The 25,416-nt window shown below is 33.6% G+C and overlaps 1 protein-coding gene across 1 annotated transcript; it reads right to left on the reverse strand.

The window, feature by feature from the left end:
• Positions 1-368: 368 nt before the first annotated feature.
• On the reverse strand, positions 369-25,126 carry LOC126965003 (uncharacterized). The gene is made up of 3 exons (XM_050808404.1): positions 24,979-25,126; positions 24,620-24,906; positions 369-1,186 (listed from the first exon to the last, which is right to left on the reverse strand). The coding sequence occupies exons 1-3, from the start codon at positions 25,124-25,126 to the stop codon at positions 386-388; spliced, it is 1,236 nt and encodes a 411-aa protein (XP_050664361.1). The 3' UTR covers positions 369-385.
• Positions 25,127-25,416: the final 290 nt, after the last annotated feature.

Here is a 25,416-nt window from a genome sequence, read left to right on the forward strand (position 1 = left end):
ATAACAACAAGGAACGAGACTAGTAGAACGTTCAGCTGATGGTAATTGATACGCCTTATCTATTACAATGAAGTGCCGCTCAGGATTCTTGGAAAAACCAAAAATTCTGAGCGCCTCTTCAATTGCGCTCGTCACCTTGAGACATAAGACATTAAGTCTCATTTGCCCAGTAATTTCACTAGCTATGGTGCTCTTCAAACCGAACCACAATAATATAATAATAATAATAATTCTTTTATTTCAGGCCAATTACGTCCCATAGTTAACATTAATTATTTATTATAATTAAAAGTAAACTTAAAAACTAGAAAACCATCACTGTATAAGGGTGTGGTGTCCAAAATATAAAAATATAAAAATTCATAATATTAATTACATGTCCAATTTATTTTTTGTTATTCTCCATGTGAACAGATATCCATCGTTTATATATAGGGCTCCTGATATCGTCAGATATAGCCGTGAGGATTTTATTTTTTGAGCTGCGCAATCGACTCCAAAATGTCGCGATTCTTGTTCTTATTACAGCGAAGAAGTCAGGGACCCCACCCTCCACGAACATGCCTGATGCGCTGCAGCATCTCGGAAGATTCATAAAGGCCCTGTATGTATCATTATACTGGACCCTTATTCTTCTAAATGCTTTGTGTGTAAATGTTACCCACAGCTGACAGGTGTACATGCCTAGGCAGTAAGCTTTGAATAGGGTAGTCTTTACATCCCTACTGCATTTAGCGAATCGTCGTGCAAGCATGTTTCCTCTAACAGCGAGGGCCCTTCGTTCTCGCTCGATATCTTCGTCATCTTGCAGCCTCTCCGTAAGCACGTGACCTAAATATTTGAACTGCTTAACAACACTAATAACCGTTCCGTTTAGATACACCTCAGGTACCATATCCGGACCTCCACCTGCAGGAAACACCATCATTTTGGTTTTGGAAACGTTATATTTCAGACCATGAGCATTAGCATAATGCTCACAGACTGAAAGCAGCTTCCTCAACCCCGTGATCGAGGGGCTGAGAAGCACCATATCATCAGCATAGCTAAGGTTACTGACACAAACATTTCCTACGTGACAGCCGACTTTGGTACCTCTGAGCTCCTCGATCAAACCATTCACATACAGGTTAAAAAGATCAGGAGAGGTCACCCCACCTTGACGAACTCCACATTCTAACCTATACTAGCTAGATGTTGCGTCGCCCCATTTTACAGAGTTCGTTTGTCCTCCGTACCAGAATCTCAGCAATAATGCAGCAATAATGCTTACACATTACTGCTTCACGGCAGAAAATGTCGCCATTGTGATACCCATAATCTAGCCGGCATCCTGTGCAAAGAAACCTCCCACTGGTATTTTCCCTTGGGCATAGGACTTCCCTATTTTTATGCGTTCTCCTTTTCTATAAAAAAATTAAATCAATACTGAAAGAGTAATGAACTATTAAGCTCCCAATTTTTTTTTATTTATTTTCAACCGCAATTGCTTGAAAGTTTCCTGTAGTAATATTGGAAGACGCATCTGTTTAAGAGCTAAGATACTTCGTTGACGCTAAGTTGTATTATTTTAGCTTCAGGTTTGGGGTTCAGATACTTTTGTAAGCAATTTGTATTTTTTTAAAGTGATCAGCTCTGGGATTAATTATACAAAAATTAAATTTGTAACTAGAATTTAGGAACGCTGCAATACAAGGGCTCTTTTCAAGTGAGCCAACCGTTCGAGTACGTATGGGGCGTTTATTTGGCTATAACTTTTTCAACTCTCAGGTTGTGGTTCAATCTACAGGGTCTACTTTACAGATGATATGACCTGCTCAATCCAATAATTACATATTAGGGAAATTGACTTGAGAAATCGCTCTTGCAAATTTAAAAGAAGTTGTTAATTTTTTAAAGTGATAACTTCTACTTACTCACTTCTGGGATTAATAACAGAAATAAATTTCGCAACCAAAATTTATCAACGATACTATATTAAAGTTTATTTACTATCCGTACCCAAACATACTGGTCCGAACACTTTGCATTCTAAATCATGTCATGTGGCTATTCGGAGAGTTGCGTGGCACAAGTCACTCAATTAAGTAATGGTTTTCCCACCGGTTCATTTATAAATGAGGAGCTAAAAGTAGCTCGATCAACCAGTGACACATTGTACTGAACATTGATTGGCGGGCTGTTAGTGACGTCATCACACATTTGGCAAGCGGTTGGCGGACACTCAGCTGCAGTGCTGAGGCACTAATTTATAGTCAGAATTACCAACTAGACACAACTATATGAGGTGCAGTGTTTTTTTTATAAAAATAAGGGATGAGATGAGCAGGACGTTCAACTGATGCAGTGCCACTCAGGATTCTTGAAAAACCCAAAAATTCTTAGCGCGCGTCACCTTGAGACATAAGATGTTAAGTCTCATTTTCCCAATAATTTCACTAGCTACGGCACCCTTCAGACCGAAACATAGTAATGTTTACACATTACTGCTTCATGGCTGAAAAAGACGCCGTTGTGGTACCCATAATCTAGCCGGCATTATGTGCAAAGGAGCCTCCCACTGGTAATTTGACTTCAGTTTGAAATTGTAGTAATTACAGTATGGCGATTGGCGACGAAGTATAATCCGGCTAAGTTTGAAAGCGACTAGTTGTTCAGTAGTAGTGGATTTCAGCTATTTCCTTTTTTTTTATAAGATTATAGCCGTCTGACTGCACGTCTTATAATAATCGAGTGAATCGCTTATTTCTTAGAGTTTCGCTAGGCTGGATACACTTTGTAGTACTACGTGAAGCCATTTTGTCTAACTCTTACGTCAAGTGACGACATGGGTACCTTCATCAAAAGCGCGTACACCTTCCTTAAAGGCCGGCAATGCTCCTGTGATTCCTCTGGTGTTGCAAGAGAGTGTGGTTGGCCAGGATTATTTAACACCAGGTCACTTCATTCACCCGTACGATCACTTGTCTTCCTTTTCCATAAAATAAAATAAAAATGACGTTGTTTAAATTTTGTAGCCAGTGGAATTTATTTTTAAATTTAAATCAATAGTGTGCTTTTTGTATGTTTTGAATGAGACTGACCTGTCACGTTCGGCTATCTAGCGCTTGTTCAGGTAAAGTCTGTTTAAGAGAGCGGGATCAGTTGGAACAAAATTAACTAGAGTAATCTGTAGTCAATTGTAACAATATTTTTTAATGTAATTAATTATCTTTTTGAGACTGGAACAATAATTAGTTTTGTTTCGTGTCACGTCGTATTAAACAAACATCGTTTTTATATTTATTTACTTATGCATAATCATGAATTATGTTTTGTTGAATCCAGATACAACGTACATAAATTGTATAAAATATAATTTATAATGTTTAAACTGTAAATCTTGATTTACAAGAGTGGCAATGACTTTCATGCCACTTCTTCTCATTAAAGTTCAATCTTATGAAGTTTTGGTAAAATATTTTACAATCATAAGTTTCATTTTGACTTAGGTGAATATATGATATAAACAAAATTATCATTACAAAGCTGTTTTACAAGAACACCAGTGCTATTTAGTTTCAATCGCCCATATTTAAAATTAATATGTTGTTTTTTACATAATACATACATAATTAATTTTTCGTATATATATTTTCGTTTCGTATTTATTACTATATTATTTCCAAACTCAAAAATATTTCATTTTCTGTTTGACGTGTTGTTGTTTTTGTATGTGACTTAATTTTTTGGTTACACTAGAAGATAAGCGTTGGTTACGCTAGTAACCAGCATCATGCTGAAGTGTACCCAATTCGTAGCAAACATACGTAATATATAACTTTATTTATATACATTGTTAGAACTATGTTTCTTTCTCTCTATATCACTTTAGTTATTTTTAATGTGGTTTTTAATAAGTAGCAAAAGTTTATCTATGCCATATTACTACAGAGTAGGGGGAAAATAGAATGCAGCCTATATGTTCGCGTAAGCGTAAACTCCCTTCCGACTAATAACCTCCTCTATGCTGGTACGTCGAAAGCTTGGAAAACGTAGGCCGTGGAGGCCGCAACCAATTTCATACCCTCAACTCAAAGGCCGGCAATGCATGATCAAATTATCTTGATCTCTGTCATTGCGAATTTATTTAAGACTGCAAGTCAATTTAAGCCCTATTTATAGTATAAAATACGACTTATGTTATAAATTTATTAATTTTATTTGAAATTTATATAAATATGTAGATTAAATAATTAAAATTGCTTATAAATTTCTCTGGTAAATTTTGCTCTGCCAAGTCGTCTTGAGCTGACCATACCAAAGTGCGTTACAAAGCCAATTATGACAGATAAAAAACATTTTAATAGTCATAAAAAAATCAAGAATCTTCATATTTCTATAATAATTATTGATGTCCCAAATTACAATTGTTTTTGAATAACTATCGATTATTTAAAACATTAAAATACCTTTTTCTCTTCACTACGGAATTATTACTATTTTTTTTTTATATAAAAGATAACGATCTTTTCTTTTCTTCACCTCAAAACAATAATATCTGACATACTTAACTAAAACAGAACATATAAATTACTCCATAATACACATTTGATTTAATAAAAAACGAATCTACATTTATCTGGGGAAAGGTAAAACAAAATGAAGCAATGGTATATATTATCTAGTCTCATCCAATTTGTACCGTATCCTTATTTCTGTTAAACTTATTTACAAGTTAATAAAAAACCACTTCTCACCCAACCTGAAACCACTCAGGCCGTGTTAACACAACCACAAAAATAACATAATCGTATCTCGACTCTGGAGTCGGGTCAATTTAACCCAGTTAGCCCTTCAGTTGGTATTCGCTTGAATTACCGCGTTTTTTTTATAAAGCAACCGAATCGAAATGGAAAAAGTATTTAAGCCACAACCTGAGAGTTGAACAAAGCATACAAGATTTATTGTCACAGGCTCTCTAATTGTTGAAAATCGCAAATTTTCCGCGCGAATTAAACACGAGGGCGAGCGCGTATCTGTGCATATTATTTTACTTGTAGCATGCTTATAGTGAGGGTGAATTCAGTGAATTTATCTGAAAGTTAGTATGAAACAATGTATAATAAGTGCAAATGATTTGAGTTGTAGCTTTATTTTATTTTACACAGACCTTTCTTTTATGCCAATGTCATGATGTCAAGATTATCTAAGTGTTCGGTTAAAAAAAACCTTCAATAAAATAGAACTGAAATAAGCTTCTCAGTAATGTATACTACATGTATAAACTACTTACGCCAACAGAAACCGTGCGATGGAAGAAGTGCGAACGTGCGAGATTGTGTATGAAATACAATATAATTTGCAAAATAACTACTGAACCACACATTGTACAATAATTTTCCAAGTAAAATAAACATATTTCAAATTAAATTAACAGAAAAAAACAGACAAAGGAAATGACGCTTCAAAGTCGTTATTCGATTTGAATGGGTTTCGATGAAATAGGGTATTTCAAGTCTAATTTATAACAACATATACATACTATTATAATTATATATTATGATGTCATAAATAATAAAATTGTGTTATAACAATAGCAACTTACCGAATATTGGGTATAAATCCAAAAACAATCAAAAACTCAGCGTACTCACGGAAATAACCACTTAATATGGCGTACGACAAGTACTGTTACGTTCCCGCACAATTTTTTGTAAACATTTATATAGAGTGTTCAAAAATATACCTTAATTATTCGTCTTCATTCTATTAAAAGTTCAAAGAGAAACAGTACTTCGCAACAACGCTTTAAAACCAGATATCGATTGAGTCGTATCGTACTCCTAAGTGCTTCAGATTGACTCACTCGGAATACCAGTCGAATTTTAAAATGCTGCATATTGACCTACTCGCTGCGCCACGGACGAAGAAAACGATCCGTCCCACGACGCCGCCACATACAATCGCATTTAAGTTTAGCGTTCCACAGGTCCATATCACGACAATGACGGCCTGGGTTTGGGTTTTCACAGACAATTATTGCGGCTTCATATAATGTTGTTCTGAATTTATGTCATGGATCTATGTTTGAAAGCTTATGAATATATCTCCTCTGGCTAAATTAAAAAAGAATTGGGTAAATGTCTTCTCAATCTATAAATCTAGGGTTTTTTACTGGAGACTTTAAATATTTCGAAAGTAACAGTAATTTCAAAACCTTATCCCGTCGTTCAATGCGTGAAATTATCCAAATTATAATTTGAATAAATACAAGCTGTAGAGTTAGGGCTTAGCTTGAAGTTGTAAGTCATGCTGAGATAAAGGATAGCATTCAAATGCTGCCTTTGACATACAGTCCATTATCAAATGTTAAAATGCCCTTTGTGTTCCTTGAATTGAACTTACAGCATAAACGTTGATATTTATTGTTGTGTTTATCCGTTACTGTTTCACGCATTAGTAAAAGTTTCTTAATTAGGGATTTAATATTGAAGGATTGACGAACAGACTTAGTTCTACAGTATACGCGGTTAAAAAGATTAGACAATTAACTGACATAGATACGGTGCGACTAGTATACTTTAGTTATTTCCATAGTATTATGCCCTATGGTAAATTGCTATGGGGCAACGCTGCTGATATTAATACAATATTTGTGCTGCGGAAAAGGGCTATTCGCGCTATTTATAACATAGGTCCTAAAGAATCATTAAGAGCTAACTCTCAATAAATTAATATATTGACTGTTACTTCTCAATATATTTTTGATAATATAATGTAGGATAGAGAATATATAACGTATAACTATAATGTTAACACCAGGAACAGACATAAACTTATTGTGCCTACTACTCGGCTAAATCGAGTTAGTAAGTCATTAGTATGTTTGTTCAACTGTCCTTCTTCAAGATTATTTTAATTGACTTACGAAAAATGCGAATCGAACTTTTATACCGTCTGACACATTTAAACACACGAGCTGTAGATGCTATTTGGATACGTAACGAATAAAAACGAAGATGAGAATATCTTTTTTTCTTTGAATTTTCACGTCTTGTGTTTCAGCATGAATGATTGCTTATTAATATCTCGTGATATTTGATAGTACATGGTAATTTAATCATTGTTTGCGATATTATTATAAATATATATTTAAAGTTATTTACTTGAAATTTATCAATATTTGAATACCAACTCGCATATTAAATATGTGGAGATCCTTAAAAACTAACCAAAATTATTGTACAAGTACAAAGTACAAAACGATCACCCTGTTAATTTGCGGATCTTGTTATACTATAAATTGTGCTTCCGTTCTTCAGCTGATCATCTCCGTACTGTTTTACTAATTCCTGATGACGTCAGTTATAACAGCAGCCAATCAATATTGACCACAGCTTGCTACTCATTGAACGAGTGACTTAAAATTGAAAAGAGCTGAGTCTTTTTATTAGTTATATGTACCTTTAGGGAAAACAAATTAAATTACCTGATTTTTGTCTGTGACTCCATAAAATAACATGTCATTCAAATTCTTGAGGTCTATTATTGCGGTCCTGATTATGAAGTAATTCAATACAAAGAATGTTCGTTATTTTTTTTTGTTAGACGAGACGAGCAGGACGTTCAGCTGATGGCAATTAATATGCCTTGCCTATTAGAATGCATTGTAGCTCAGGATTCTTGAAATACCCAAAAATTCTGAGCGGCACTACAATTGCGGTCGTCACCTTGAGGCATAAGATGTTAAGTCTCATTAACCCAGTAATATCACTAGCTACGAGCCCTTCAGATCGAAACACAGTAATGTTTACACATTACTGCTTCTCGGCAGAAAGAGGCGCGCTTGTGCTACCCATAATCTAGGCATCCTGTGCAAATGAGCCGCCCATTGGTAAAAATTGCTATGTAAGCGAAAGCGAACAGATTTTGTTCTTATATAATTATTAACCTGCATACTTTCATAAAAACGCGTAACAATCAAATTTTTTTTAAAATGATCAACTTCAGGTACGAGAGAATCACCACTATATTAGGTATATTCTGCCTGTTTCTTTGGCTATCACGTGTGTTAATTATATAGGTTTTAATGAATAACTCATCATCACCATCATCATCATCATCACCTGGAAGGCGTCCACTGCTGGACAAAGACCTCCCCAAAGATCTCCACAATGTTCGGTCCTGCGCTGCCCTCATTCAACTTATTCCCGTGATCTTGACCAGATCGTCCGCCAATGAATATCTAATAATTTTGTTAATACTAAATAAATAGTTAATAATGTTGTTTGTTATACGCTAAAATTATAAGTTATCAGTGTATTTATAAACATTAAGGCCGCTATCCCGAGAAATCTCCAAAATTTCGCATTATTGAAACCATATCTTGACGAATTAATAAATTAAAAATGCTTCTATCAGCACAAGTAGTGCTAGAGAGGTAACCTAGGTCCGCTCGATTCCTCAAGGCCATTGCCTCGGTACCCAGCCTAAAATTAATATGAGTCTAATTTATATTTGAATCATCCAATCGGCGATACTATCGATAAGACGCACAGCATCATGAGTTCAATTAGAAAACAAAGAAAGAAAATGCAATCAGTAATTTCCAAACACCGCCGTGAAAGAAGCAATTAGCTACCGAACCGAGAATCACAAGATAATAGCCATTAATGCTCTTTGTTTGCGTACGACGGAGTGACACAAAAGTTTATACACAAATAAAATACATAAATATTTACAATTTGTTTTTTAAAATTATTTTAGAATTTCCCACGCTTAGCGAGCTTTTTCTGCCCACTTGAAATGCGACTGAATTAACATTTAATTTTCATTTATTTTATACTTTATCGCTTTAACTTATGTTAATTTGGAAAGTTAGGGCGAGCTTCTATAGCTATTCTAGCTATATGGAAGAGATAAAAGCAATCATAATATGCCCTAGCAAGTATAAGGCATTTATCGCAGGACTTGTTGGTGCAAGGATTGTACGACTCAGTGATGTAATCTAGTAATCTCGAGATTGCGAGTGCTGTTTACCTTACATTAACTTTAGTAGGGGACATCTGTTCTTACTACGCAACCTCTTTGTTTGATAATATTAATCACTCTTGACACATGACAAAACAATAATGGCCTAATAGATCTATTACGTATATATATTACTATGTTCATTTGAAACAAAACCTGGTTACGATTCAATGTAGTTTATGCCTTTCATAATTTACGAACTGGCCATATTATCTTTAACCCTTAATTCAACATAACTGACTCTTAAAAAATTGTACAGCATATTTGTAGTTTTAAACCAGAAGCTGCAATTTCATGCTATGAGAAATGAGGACTTCCATAGGACATATAAGTGGGAGACTCCTTTGCACAGGAAGCCGGCTAGATTATGGGTACTACAACGGCGCCTATTTCTGCCCTGAAGCAGTAATGTGTAAAAATAACCGTTTTCGGTCTGAAGGGCGCCGTAGCTAGTGAAATTACTGGGCAAATGATACTTAACATCTAATGGCTCAAGGTGACGAGCGCAATTGTAGTGCCGCTCAGAATTATTGGTTTTTTCAAGAATCCTGAGCGGCACTGCATTTTTATGGGTAGGGCGTATCAATTACCATCAGCTAAATGTCCTGCCCGTCTCGGCCCTTGTTTTCAAAAAAATATTTTTGTTCATCCCTTGTATTTATAATCTTTAAGGGCGAAATTTCTTAAAATCACGTATTACCTAGTTCTCATTAATGTCATTAAGGGATTTTCTATACAAAATTTCAAGTTTGTTGATTTGTCTTACCAGTCAGTTAGTAAAGAAATTATATATGTATAAGTAGATTGAAACGTCTATTTAAGCTATGCCAACTTCTTGCTACCGCTCATAACATAAAACATTTATTATGTTCATTAGAAACAAAACCCGGTAACACTTCAAGGTAGCTTATGCCTTTAAAATTTACGAACTGGCTACATAAAATTTAACCCCTAATTTAACATAACTGACTCTTAAGAAATTGTACAACATATTTAAACTTTTTACAGTTTTAAACCAGAGGCAGACACATGAAATTTCATGCTGATTACTATGAGAATAACGGACTTCCATACAATTGTTAAACCGCTGTTTAAACGATGTTTTAAAGATTATAGTTAAGGGCGAAATTTCCTAAAATCACATCTTAGTTCTCATTTACATCATTATGGGAATGTTGTTACATAATTTCAAGTTCGTTGATTTGTCTTATAAGTCAGTCATTGAAGTAATCGTATTATGTGTATTAATTTCAATTTATTTCGTCTATGCAAACTTCTTGCTACCGCTCACACCTTGCTACAATAGCTGAACTGATTTTACGTGTAAATACAATTAACAAAACAATATTTTATCTAGTCGTATCATTCAAATAGTTTCCAGTGCAATACTATTCACTAAATATCCTACACAAATAACATTCTCATAAAATATGGTTACAAACAATGTTTTCAGCTGTATTGTAATACAATAAGTAGAATTAAACATTTGGAACAACACGTTATTATGACTATGTACGCTTTGTAGAGCGGTTCTATTCATTACAATATTCATATGTGGCTTTGTCATATATTATTTGAAACTTGCCGTCTCATTCGCTTGTAAGTGCTTTAGGCAGGCTGGTATGTAGTTGTGTTGGTTGAGGTGTAGACGTAAAACCAGTGGGATTCGCATCATTAAATTTTCAACCTTTATCGTTTGGCTGCACGGCACATGGCCAATTTGTATTCGCTTCCGTGTTTCTACTGCAAATTATTCTCGATCGTAGAGATGGGTAGATACATTGGGTCGCACTCCTAACTTAAGCCTGAATATTTTATGATTGTCTAAAATTTCATAAAATTATGAATGATTAGAGAAAGAAAAATAAGTTTTACAATTTTTTATCTCTAAACAAAAGTCCTTAGAGTTGTAATATTTTTTTTTGCTTCGTCAATCCCTATGTAAGTACATAAACAACTCTATTGAGTTTTACAGTTCCAAAGAATGTTAGAAGTATATATTGAAGTTTGAAAATCTTATTATATATTTCACACGCTTTGTTCCAACACTTATTGGGTTACATCAGTTTTATTTGATATGAAAAGCTTAATGCTCAAAAATACATACCGTAATAGTTAATATATCCTTGCATTGTTGTAGTTCTCATTCAATTTGATTTAAAAAAATAATTGATGAGTTTCTTGCGCCCGTTCATTCCTAGGTCTGACGTATTTTTAGCCGACTTCAAAACAGGAGGAGGTTCGCAATTCATCGGTATTTTTTTATGTTACCTCAGAACTTTCGACTCGGTGAACTTATTTTGATGATGCTTTTCTTTGTATGAAAGCTGGTGCTTCCCGTGTGGTCCCATTATATTTAGGTCCAGATCTGACGATGGCATCCATGAAAAAAGTCTTAAATTTGCATTAAGTGACAAATGGAATAACATAATATCACACTATCTGATTTCGATTATTCTTTTTATATTGGAATGGATGTACTTTAAGGGTAGTTTGACGATAGTTTGGTGCGGTTTGATGACAAAGTAACGGAACTCTTCAATTCTTAGGAGCAAATTAACGATACTCAGCTTTTGTATGCTATCCGGATATTTGAGTCACCTACCGTAACGACATTATGGTCGAGTAATTGTCTTAGTCGAATATGATGATCAATGGAACTCCTTAACGACTTACAGTAAGGATGCGATCTGTGCCAGAATTTCAAACTGTCTCTAATCAAATTGCAATATGCTTTAGTTCATTGCTGCATTGCAAAATTTAGTAGGTCTAGTCAGACAAAATAGTTGGTGTACTTTAGATTCACTAAAAATAATAAATAAAATTAACAAAAAAACAACCGACTTCAAAAAAAAACCATTCTGAAACAATAGATATAATATTCACTAAAAAATTTAAATATTATTGCTTTTTTATACAATCTAATTAATTAATCTAATTTTAGATACGATTCTTGTTATTTTTAGAGTCAATGTCAGTCATGATAGGTTTGTAACTACATGCATAGTTATAGGTGATGTGTGCTTGTGTCGCACGTGCGACGTGAGGAGGCGAGGGGCGAGAGCGGGGTCGCGGCGGGAGGAAACCGATTCCGGAACAATAATCGTAACTAGAATCAGATTAATTAACTAGATTGTATAAAAATACGCAATAATTTTTATACTTCATCGTGCATATTATATCTATTGTTTTGAAATGGTTTTCTTTAAGTCGGTTGTTTTTTTGTTAAAATTTTCTTTCGAATGGGTTGTAGATTATAACTTATAATCTAGTTTTAGTTAAATTTAAATTGGATTTTAGAAAATACAAAATACTTATCAATGAATATAATAAATGCAATAGATGCATATTATTAATTTATTGTTGTTTTGGAAGTGAGACTTTCTTAGATGCGCTCAGTACTTTTTGTGTTGGGTAATGAGTGCAACTGAGCTTTCACGCTCGGCTCTGTAACGGTTATTCGGTCAAGTCAGCTCGAGTCAAGACACAAGAGCGCGGTCAGTTAGAGCAGTATCAGGTTATATATATATATGACGACTGCCTACTGAGCTAAAGGTCCCAGGTTCGAATCCCGGTAGGTGCAATAATTTATATGATGAGTATGAATATTTGTTTTCGAGTAATAGATGTTTATATATATTTATGTTTGTTTAAGTAAGTATATTGTATTAAATATATCGTTGTCTTGTCCCCATAGTACAGGCTATGCCTAGTTTGGGGCAAGACAATTTGTGTAAGAGAGTGACAATATTTTTATTATTATTATATATGTTTAAAAAAAAGTTGGTATGAACCACACACCATTATTATTTATTTGGGAAATAAACAGCGAGTTACATCTATAATCTTATCATACACTGTTAACGCCTGTCAAAGTCACTTATATTTACTTAGATACTCTGTGGTAATTATAATTATTATTGTAATGTAACATGTTGTTCTCTCTCTGTTATATACTATCCACCTACTGTCGAGATTATATTAAAATAGTTGTTTTAATTAAATAATTGATCACATTATGTTCACGACGAAACATACACCAATAATTATGATCGAGAAAATGTTTTTTTATTATATAAATTAAGAAATCATATCAAAAATTCTCACATATATCTAAAGCTTAGTAATAAAATAGAAAGTCAATCCATTTAGCCATTGTTATTTGTCCTGTTTAAACAATCATTATTATCAAAGAGAGAGGATCTAAAGTAAGGACAGATGTCCCCTGCCAAAGATAATGAAAGGTAAACAGAACTTGTAATCACGAGATTAAATCACCGAGCCGTACACTCGAACCATCAGGTACCACATGATTAATAGCTTTCGCTTTAGATTGTTGCTTCTTTCATGGGTAAGTATACTGTAAGATGGGTAATTCCCTAGATTGTCCAGTGTACGTTACAAATTCAAATATTTTTATTCAAAATAGGATATAATGTCAAAGTTAAAAACTACCATCCATTCCAAAAGGTATGCCTCAGACCAGAGAGGAACGGTTGGAAAAAACTCAACGGGTTTCTTTTTATTATAAAAATAAGGTTAAAGTGTGAAATCGTACACTAAAATTTGTCTCGGTCGCTGTTTTCCCAATCAGTGGAATCATTAAGAAAGTCATTTTTGTTATAGTAATGTTTTATTCACATTTCCTTTGAATTTCGTAATACATTTGTTGTGATCATTTTCTGGGATCTTCTTATAAAAGAATATACAACGCCCAAAAATTACTTACCAACTCGACCTAGCCGAGTAGAAGGCATTTTAAGTGTATGTTTGTTCCAGGTGTTACCATTATGCTTATGACAGTTTCTAGCAAATTCACTTATGTGCATATGTACATACATTACATTATCAAGAATATATTGAGAGGCAACTGTTAAGATATTGTTTATTTCTTTAAAATATGCTCTCAATGATTCTTTACGACCTAGGTAGCACTAATATCATGAATAACCCTCTTCTGCAGCACAAAGATGGTATTGATATCGGCTTCATTGCAATCAAGTCAAGATTTGTGACACACAAATTTAAAAATCCAGAAATGTAGATTACTTACGCTAGCCCAATTTTCGGAACTATCTCATGGAGCTTGATTCTTAAAATTATGATGTTTCTTAATAAACGAATTCAAGAAACTACTGTCAATACACTATCGAAACACCACATTATCATTTTCAAGTTATAAATCTTGGATGACAATTTTAAGTTATAATAAATAAATATATAAAATAAAAGGCATTCATTTCAGGCATAATAAGACCCATAGTTATAAAATATTATTACAAGATATTATTTAGACACTGTAAAGGGGTGCAAAGTAGAATGTAAAATTAACTAAAACGTTACATTGCAAATATTTGTGCAGTCATTTTCAGAGATGCAGCGTATAAACACTGGATTCCTGATGTCATCAGAGACAAAATCACATTTACTTCTCCATGTGTGGAAGTACGTTTTGATATTCAAGTATATTCTGGGTGAAATATTTTATTAAAACATTTCAATGAGAGACTTTTAATGAATGAAAAGGCCACAACATCTCCACAGGATGCCTCATCTAGAGGAGAAACACGTAATGAATTGGTTAAGGAACACTCAATTAAACTCATAACATTTATATAAGGGTTTCCACAAAAAAGGCCAAATAAAATAAATTTTCAGCCCTTGTCTAAATGAATATAAAAATATAGTCGGAAAAGTAATTATAATGATGACACTCTCGCGACTCACTTTATTCTTCAATTTCAAAATGATAATATTATTTTTTCATTTAGCTGTCTGTTGTGTACCTCTTCTGAATCTACAGCAGTCAATACAAAGCTGCCATTCTCTCCCAAAACGGTACCCCACGGACGGTAAGTAAACACAACTATAGAAAAACAACTAAATCGTTTCGCCTTAACTCAAGTGAGACAACTTAATGTTCTTGGCCATATCAGTACTCAATCAATTCACTGCAATATTTACCAAGTTTAAATATACTTTTAAAAAAAGGGTATATTTTAATGTAAAATACAAAACACTACCTCATTTTGCAATCTACAATCGAAAAAACATTAAAGAAAATCGGTTACAATGTAATGGAATGAATATTTAATTGATTAAAATAACATTAAGATCCAGTTGTCTTATTTAAATAATATGAGTTAGGTGCATAGTTTATGTTCGAATGACCATATTATTATGAATAAAATATATTATTTTCTTAGGATAAAACAGAACTGAGTAATTATTTTATTCAGTCAATAAATCGATTGACATTTAAAATCGATACTTATGAAATCCTTGTTCTTCCATGCTAACTACACTTTCACAATAACAGTCTCACAGATCATTTCATTTCCTCGTCATTGTCACTTCGTTTCTTGTTGTATTCGTTGAGTTACCGGCTTGTTAACTACCTACCCAATTGAATTGCAAGGAAAGTTGTCTCCAGCAGTCTGTTTTACAATTCATGTATGAGGTAATGAGTATCTATTATTCTTATCTGAGCAAATAAATATACCAATAATAAATATATAAGCTGCTGTCAACATAGTTTAAGACATAACCTCATTTTTATATCTTCGATTACTCAGTTCCTAAATTGATAAATCTTGCTAAATTTTCAACTATTCATTATTTAAATGTAAGCTTTTATATGGTGCTACTTTCATCTTGTTATCACCTGGGCCAAGTAATGCATGGAAGCGTTTCAATCTCCTTTAACATGTATGGAGCGACCACTTGCGAATATTTTGTTTACATGCCCTGTGCTTCCCCGGGGCGTAAAAAGAATAGGGGACCCAGGCCCAAGGATGTCGTAAGAGGTGACTCAGGGCATTTACCAGTAGGGGATATTTTGCACAGGATGAAATAGCTTTCATAATCCCATTTATGGAACCCATAATCGCTAGATTATTTTGGCGCCATTTTCTGCCGTGAAGCAGTAATGTGTAAGCATTTTTGTTTCAGTCTGAGGGGCACCGTAGCTGGCGAAATTACTGGTCAAATGAGACTTAACATCTTATGTCTCAAGGAGCACGATTGTAGTGCCGCTTAGAATTTTTGGGTTTCCTGAATTCAAGAATCCTGGCACTGCAGTGTAATGGGCAGGGCGTATCAATTACAAACAGTTGAACATCCTGCTCGTCTCGTCCCTTATTGTCATAAACATAAAGTGAATAAATGACATAGTCAATTACGTAATGTAAATCAAAAGTAAAATTAGAAACTCAACTTATAATAAAACTGTGTAGCTCTACTTTAACACACCCTGTATACATGTTTACGACAACTATACGGACATTATTTATTCAGTGGCTTGTATCTCGGTACGAAGGTAAAGTGAAGGCACATTTACTACAAGCTTTGAACACTTCTGTTTACGAAATCCGTTGGACCCTATTACACTTTAAAGAGAATAAAATGTGTCTATTGTGGAGCTACTTGTCCCTTCACACTATTTGCCCTTTGTACCAAAGAAAAACTATGTCAATGTTTTGTTTAAATTAGATACGGATGTGTCCCTAAGTAAATTTGTAATTCTAATTTATATGTAAGTGGATGTTTTGTAGTAGACATTTCTCTCACATTGACTTTTGCTTTAAGAATCCATCACACTGTATTAGCATATTGTGTTAAAAATATATAGATTTGATTTTTCTAATAGTTCCGTCTGCTGGTTAGATTTGCGTGAAATACCTTTAAATAAAGGGGTATAAATAGCATTTAGATTTGAAAATCCTTTCTCTGTGTGTGTTAGTGGATCTAATTTAAGTGTTAGTTCATTCCGCTGCTTTTCATTTTCATTTTCGATGAACGTAAATCTCGTTTGTTGAAACGTATCTCATCTTATCTTTAAATATTCACCAAGAACACATTGCTTTACCAAAACGTGCAATCTAAATTGCAAAGTTTTGCCGTTTACTTCACGTTGATTTATCTTATCTAAAAACATTAAAACTATTAGTTTTTGATGAGATGGACACAAGGACCCTTTACCGACCTACGTATGTCCCTTAGCCAAATTTCGTCCAAAATTGTCCAAAAGCTAACGATCCCCATTAGAATTTTTAACTGGTCTATCTAGAAGACCTTTCTTCTCAAAAAGACCTATTCAGAGTATTTTTAAGTTCTATATTGGTCACTCATGTCAGAGTGGTCGTGGCCGCTAAGTTGATGCGACATTAATCGTCGTTGGTCTCTTTATTTTTCGGTCGCACTGCTTCGTGCGCGATTATCCTCCACTTTTAGCGGCTTGTAGCATTGCGGGACCTCTCCACCACAGTTGTCTTGGTCACTGGTTTGATCAGATCCGTCCATTGCGTGTGTGACCTCTTGCCCTTTTTGCCCTCCACCTGGCCCTGCACTAGCAACCGCTCAATCGATCCTCATTTCTGGACATATGGCCAATTTACTTCAGAAATCGTAAATGCACAGTCAACGATAGCCTTTCTTTTATGTTCAGTTCTTGCAAGATATAATTCTAGGTTCGCCGTCAAAGGGATCTTCAGGATATTTTAAGTACATTTTCAAAATCTTTGACCCTTCATTTTCTTCCAATGCTTTTATGGCTTAGTTACTTAAATGATAATGATTGGTATCTGAATAGGTGAGTCGCGCTTCGACAAGACCATCTCTTTGCACCTGTTGTTGCGGATGTCCATGGGCGGTTCCCTCACCACACCTCTTCCGCGAGCCTCTTGTCTGTTTGCCCTCACCTATATAAAAAAAAAACAGTTCAAAGGTTATCTGGAGACGTAGTATCATAAACAACTTTGGTATTATTATGGTCGTTAATAGTGACTTGAGCACGATCCTGTTAGTAAAAAATTATACCAGGTTTCAATAACTCAAAAAATAACAGGCGTTTTGGCAGTTCATGTCATATACTTCTTGTTTTCTAAAAAATATACTAATCCTAAAAATATTTTATTCTCGTGTAAATTACAACTGCAGTTCATCTAAATATGTTCCAATTAATTATATTCCAATAAACTAACTTATTTATAATAAAGGAAACATTTGCTGTTCATTCCCAATCCAAAAAAAAACTACCAGACAAACTTGATAACCAACAGCTCAACCTTTATTTTACTTTTATTAAGAACTATCTATAACATGTAACTTCCTATAAAAATAGGTTATTTCTGACAAATAAATACCCATTATTTGTAAAATATATTGTGCGTTTGCTAAAAAGCATCTCATTTCTACAACTAATAAAGTGGAAGTCAAAACTAAAAGAAAGATATATTAAATTTAAAAAAATAATATTTGAATATTTTTACCGAACTCCGAATGTAAAATATCACGTCAACTTTATTTGCTTGTCACTGTAACAAGAAAAATTGTAACTGTAACAGTATCTATTCATTCCTCAGTAAAAGTAAACGATATCCTTTCAAGTACAGTCACGTCGCCTTCGAAGGCAGCAGTTAAAAATTTCAAACTTAAAAAGTATTACGGATTCAACGATTCAGCCGTTATAAATCGTGATACATTTCGCATCCGAGTACTTTATGCGATGTGGACTTTTATAGGTCATGATATTATATCAGCTTCTAAGAATCAGTACTTTGAAAGTAAACTACAAATTAAATGGAGTCAATATGACGACATTACGAAAACACATTTTCTTAATAATATTATATTTAGAAATTGATTCGTTATATTGTGTATTAGCCTCCATATTCAAATAACGCTTTTTATAGAAAACCGAAATAAAAAATTTAAAATTTATTTTGAAATTTAAAACTAACATCAATTCCTGCCATAAAGACGATAGATGAAAATTATATAAATTAACAAAAATCTTATTTTTCAAATTGAAAAATGGACTTATTTTATCAAATTAATGTATCGTCATCGGTCTTCGATAAATCAACAAAGTTTGAACGAATTCTGGCCGTATAAGGTGAGTTAAAATCGCGCCCAAATGAGTCGGTTACCAACAAACATACATACAGGTGAAGCTAGTGTAAAGCGTGTAATAAAAGGATCTTAATACTTTTGTAAATTTAATTCCACCAAAGCTTATTATTAGGCAAATGAATTGAATGATATTCCCGCTCAATTGAATTCATTGATCACGTAAGTTCCTGAAAATTAAATCAAATTATAAGATAATAGAACGATTTTTGTACTCCCCCGAAATTCATTATGGGAAAGTTGATACAAAAGTCTCAATTTAGTCTCATCACGACAGCTTAAGCTTGTAAATTGATTAGACAAGGGACTGTTTGTTAACTTTATGCCCCAAACGGCTGAAGAATTCCTAAATGTTTGACTAACTTTCAATATAATCAACTATTATGTCTAAATACATCCTATATCCTATAAATTGTTGGCATATTAAGTGAAATTTTACGTCAATTATGTCGTTAATTATCACAGTCTTTTTACCAGTGAGAGGCGCCTTTTGCACTGGATGCCGGCTAGATTATTGCTCGACAACGTCGTCTATTTTTGCCGTGAAGCAGTTATGTGTACGCATTATTGTGTTTCGCTCTGTAGCTAATGAAATTACTGGGCAAATTAGACTTAACATCTTATGTCTCAAAATGAAGAGCGCAGTTACAGCGCTCTTCAGAATTTTTGGGATTTTCAAGAATCCTGAGCGGCACTGTAATCTAATTGGTAGGGCGTTTCCGATTACTATCAGCTGAACGTCCTACTCACAAAAAATCGCCTTATTGTCATAAAAAAGTTACCTAAGCCATTGAATCTTCTGTCTCAGGGAGACAGACCGAGTTGTAAATTAATATAATCGAGGTCTTAAGCCGTTCTGTTATAGAACTCAAGTAATATTGTCACTGGTATGCGTGGTTGATGGAGGAGGCCTGCACCTGTAAAGGGGTTCTTGCAAATATAAACTAATACTAAAAATAAAAAATGAATACTGTAATTACTAACAATTAGTTTTACAAAAGTTACCAATTTTGATTATTTAATTATTTATGCGTGAATGATGCCACTTAATATCAAGTGAACTTTTGCAATATCAGGGGAATTCTCTCCAATTTTAATCCCGTCCACCACCACCTTGAGACGGCGCAACCGGCATTGAGTTTCCTTACGGAGACGCAGATATCTCGACCTAGCGATACGTCATATTAAACGTACCCTGGGTACAAAATTGAGCACATTTTTTGCCTCATAACGGGGTATGTGAGTGCGTTAGGGAGGATATCTGCGGTCGCCGTCTCGGAATTTTTGAGGGTAGGGACCTGTGTACTCTCTGGCTCCGTATAGAATTTTAAGGACCGCGTCCATATCTATGCGTGTGTCTACAGGTCCCATAGTGGTAACGCAGAAACGGATCTCCTCATGGACTGCGTTCAAGTGTCAATTGACGACGTGCTTGCACAGATCCCTACCGCTGAAATTTAGATCTTCTGCTGACTACACATCCTGATAGTTACAAGGTCTCTGTCGATGCCCCTCTCGGAACGTCCGATCATCGCCTGGTCAGGAGTGTAGTGCCTATCCGACGCCAACGTCGCAGGCCACTAGCGACTCACAACGTTACACAACGTAACAACATGTCAGCAGATTGGGATAAGTCAAAGTCAAAAAATCTTTATTCACTGTAAAACTTTATGAGTTATTTAGTGCAAGTCAGGATGAAGTACAAAAGTTACAACAGCATTCAAATGAGTATAACAATATTCATTAACAAAATTTAGAACATTAATTCCAACTATCTTTATCATTCAAATAATCTTTCACGCTGTAATAGGCCTTAGATGTTAATTTATTTTATACGATACAGTTAAATAATTTTTAATAGGTAACATTTTAATTTCATTTGGGAGTTTATTATAAAATACAACACAATCCACTTTAAAAGATTTAGCAATTTTACGGAGCCTAGTAGATGGAATTGCGAGTTTATGTTTGTTTCGAGTATTGACACTGTGTACATCACTATTCTTTTTAAATTGGCAAATATTTTTATGAGCGTGTAGGAGGTTCTCGTATATGTACTGGCAGTGTACTGTCATAATATTTATTTCACTAAACTTTTCTCTCAATGAATCCCTTGAACGCATTTTATAGACTGCTCAAATTGCTCTTTTCTGCAGCACAAATATGTTTTCAATATCTGCAGCCCTACCCCACAATATAATTCCGTAAGACATGACACAATGAAAATACCTGAAAAATACAAGGTCTAGGCGGTTCAACATCTGTCAGCTGCCTAATTTTTTATATCGCAAATACTGCAGAGCTAAGTCGATTACATAAGTTTTTTATGTGAGCACCCACTTGTAGCTTAAAGTCTAATGTAATGCCTAGGAATGTTGTTGTTTCTACTACATCAAGTTTTTCATTATTAATTTTTATAGGTGTTGGTTGGTGCTTTATATTTGGAAGTGTAAACCTTACACATTTTGTTTTCCTTTCGTTTAAAAGTAAGTTATTAACATTAAACCAATTTACTACTTCAGCAATGTCGTCGTCAACCTGACAGAAAGTTTTTTGCTGGCGTTTTATTTTAAATAACAAAGATGTATCGTCAGCAAACAGTATAATATCATGTTTATTTTGAATAAGGTATGGTAAATCATTGACGTAAACCAGGAACAAAAAAGGACCCAAGATTGAGCCCTGCGGTATACCCATCGATATGATAGAGCCAGTTGATCTTTTTCCATTAACGTCTACTCTTTGAATCCTATTACACAAGTATGATTTTATTAAATCTAGTGAAACATCCCTAACACCAAAGTGGTGAAATTTTTGAAGTGAGGTTTCATGATGATCGCAGTCGAATGCCTTGGATAAATCACAAAACACTTCTAACGCATAACATGAATCCTCCCAAGCATCCAAAATATTTCTTATTAACTCCATACTAGCATCTGTGGTTGAAAGACCTTGAGTAAAACCATATTGTTTATTATGCATGAGGTTATTATTGTAAAAATGGTTAATTAATTGCGTTAACATAATTTTTTCGAAAATCTTGCTAAAGGTTGGTAGTACTGGGTCTAAAATTGGTGGGGTCAGCTTTATCTCCCGACTTAAATAGAGGAGTGATCTTGCTCTGTTTCATTTGGTTTGGAAATATACTGCAATCTACACTTATTGAAAATAAAAGCTAAGTCTTTGGCTACAATTTCTATTACAGATTTCACTACGTTAACAAAGATTCCCCAGAGATCTTTAGTTTTCTTAACGCTAATTAGTCTAAACGTTTTAATAATCTCTATGCGATCAACATGCTTAAATTTAAAGTTTGTATTACATAAAGATACGTTTTTCTGTAGCAGTTTCATTGCAGATATAGGCGAGGAATTTAGATATTTTGTCGTAGAGACCGGTATATCAGTAAAAAACTTTTCAAATGTATCTGCAATTTCAGAATCTGTTTTTATGTTTCTGTTACCAATCTTTAATTTGAATTCATTATTTCTCTTATTAGTTTTACAGATCTCCTCATTTATAATTTTCCAAGTTGTTTTTATTTTGTCATTGCTATTTTAAATCTTTAAACTTATGTTGTGAGACTTAGTTAATTTACAATCGTTCTTGAATTCTTTAGAATATAACCTTACATAATTTTTAACTTTTGCACTTGTAATAAATCGCCTCTCTTCATATAAGTAATACAATTTTTGTCTACGTTTGTGTAAATCGACGGAAGCCCAGTCATTAAAAGATGAAGTATTTTTTGGAATAAATGATTTTGAAATGAAAATAGAGTTAAACAGTTTAGTAAATGATTCAAAAAATATGTTGCATTGGCATCTAAGTTAAGTTGAGGTAGGAATAGAGAATTGGAACTGAGGCAATTTTTCAATTGATTTAAAAGATAATTTGTTACAGGAGTACATTTAACTTGTTTTTTCAGAATAGATCTGATGTCTTTAATTTTTATTAGTTGACCAAAATGGTCTGAGTCTAATTTATTAATAATACATTTGTTTATTGGAATAATGTCAGTAAATATTAATGTCGCAAATATTCTAGTAGGCTCCGCAAACAAATGACAGAGATTAAATTATTTGAACAGATTCAGCAATCGCGCACTTAAGCAGCAGTTATTTATAATATTAACATTAAGGTCGCCACATACAGCTAATTTCTTTTTCGATTGAGATAGTGTCGATAACACATCTTCCATAGTTTTTTCAAATATTTCAAAATTTGCCATCGGCGGTCTTTATACACATACAATTTTTTTTTATCTGTATTGCAGATATATCCACTACACGCTCAACAGATAATGCTTCGATATCTTTACGATTTTTGCACTGCAATTGTTTGTTGACTATAATCAAGGAACCACCATGAATAAAGTTGGTTCTACTAAACGAGCTTCCAACTATGTGATTGCTAAAATTAAACATTTGCTCATAATCTCTTAGCCAATGTTCAGTAATACATAAAATATCAATATCATTGGTGTTAAAAAATAATTGTACTTCTAAATCTTTGCCTCTTAAACACTGGATGTTTTGATGTACTAAAGTTATTATTCCTCTTTCTTTGCTACTTCTAAAATTACATAAATTGTTATTTGTTTTGATGTTGCTAGAGGATAATTCCGTTGTATTAAATAATTTATTTTGTAGCTTATTAATGGTAGAGACATCCTCTGTTGTCTTATAAACTAATTTAAATTACTTGGTATAGCTTCCAATGTGAGATTGTCACGAATCTCTTCAGAACAAATAGTGTGCATTTTCTGGTTAGCCAAATTCCTGGCTGTTATACTAAAGTAGTAACACAGCTACTTGACGTTTATAAAAGTCTGAGAGGTCGTAACTACCTTTTCTCAAATATAAATTATTTTTAACATAATTGTTGGTGTCGATCAGGTGAATTAGGTTATTATTATTTAGAATAGTATGTAATGTAAAATTTAAATTATATCTAAGTTCGCTTTCAGCTTGTGGTAGGCTTTTGCTGTACGGGAATGTAAAAATTACAGTTTTATTAATATTAAGTGAACATAGTGTCTCAACATATTTGATAAGGTCACGTTTATTCATGTCTCCTCTATTTCCAAACCATATTATTAAGTTTGTTACATGTGTTAAATTTGAACTTAATATTTTTAGAATAATATCATGAAAACTAGTGTTTGGGAAGCAGTGTGTTCTATTTTACTGTGCAGTAGTTTGCCTAAATTTTTCCCTATTTCATCACAAAATATTACAATTTTATAATTGTTTTTTTTTCGCATAGTTCTAGTGTTGGATCCGATATTAATTTCAGAGGTTTAGGGGAGAGCTACTATATCTGGTTTTAAATTCGCAGAATTTTGGCAGTCACACAAATAATTGGTCATCAAGGAATCGAATCGTTCCTGGTTACTTTGAGATAATTTAAGTAGCTCATCCATATTCGCAGAGTAGTCCCGATTCGTCTCTTAAGATTTGTCATAAAGACTAGTTATTGACCTCAAACTACCTTCAACACGGGCTAGTTCAGACTCAAGATGTTGTATGTCATTTTCATATTTTATTCTGATATTTTTTAATTCTTCTGTACAAATTTTTAGTTTGTCTAAGTAATCTAATTTATTATTATTATTATTACTATTGTTGAGACTTTTCTTATTTTTTAATATCTTTGATGTTGTGGAGTTTCTGTGTTTGTTTATTTTACCATATACTTTTGATGTCTTTTTGTTGCATACAGAATTAAGTGGTGGCACTGTGTTATCATGAGTCAAGTCAATCACGGAGCCGGCTACATTATTGCTTGCAACGGAAACTTGCTTAACTACGCTATTCGCTGATAGTAATTCGTTAAATAAGCTTTGGGTTTCTTGTGCGCCTGAAAAACGAGACTCCTCTTCCATTTGTGCTATTTGTTTGTGGGCATCACACAGTTCTCGTTCCAGGATAGAGTTTCGCTTTAAGGTATTCTCATACTCTGCACCACACTGATCAAAACCATCTATAATCATTTATAGCTTATCTCGTTCTTCGATGATACAGTCATATTGTAAGTGTAAAGCAGACAACTCACTTTTTAACTTAGTATTATTTTCTAGGGCTTCTAACAATATTTTCTCGTTCTCTTCATGTTCACTAGTCAATTGATTACACAATTCTCTAGATAGCTTTAATTCTTGTAAAGCCACTTTTAGTTGTTGGGAATCTGCTTGGCGAGACATTTTGCGTGCCACAATAACGTTATTGTCCATTTTGGGAGACCTTACTTACTAAAAATTAAAAACTTTCCGTAAAAAGGATTAAATAAAAAATTTTGTACGGATGTGAAATAAATTATTACCTATAAGGATTCAAATAAAATTCCAATGAAATAAACAACAATAAAATTAAAATTGGCCAAAACATATAAATTAAAAACACGTTACATCTATAATAAAAAAATAACAAAAAAACCTCATAAGATTCGAACCGTAATCACCAACACGTTAGTCCAATATCAAACGACAAAGCT

This window comes from Leptidea sinapis, chromosome 1 (assembly GCF_905404315.1).
Source record: "Leptidea sinapis chromosome 1, ilLepSina1.1, whole genome shotgun sequence".
NCBI lineage: Eukaryota > Metazoa > Arthropoda > Insecta > Lepidoptera > Pieridae > Leptidea > Leptidea sinapis.

Coding starts and splice junctions, on each gene's coding strand:
- LOC126965003 (XM_050808404.1), bottom strand. CDS start 25,126: ATGTCTCGCCAAGCAGATTCCCAACAACTAAAAGTGGCTTTACAAGAA. Junction 24,907..24,978: donor AAATAATACTAAGTTAAAAA/GTGAGTTGTCTG, acceptor AAATGATTATAG/ATGGTTTTGATCAGTGTGGT. Junction 1,187..24,619: donor GCAACAAAAAGACATCAAAA/GTATATGGTAAA, acceptor ACATCTAGCTAG/TATAGGTTAGAATGTGGAGT.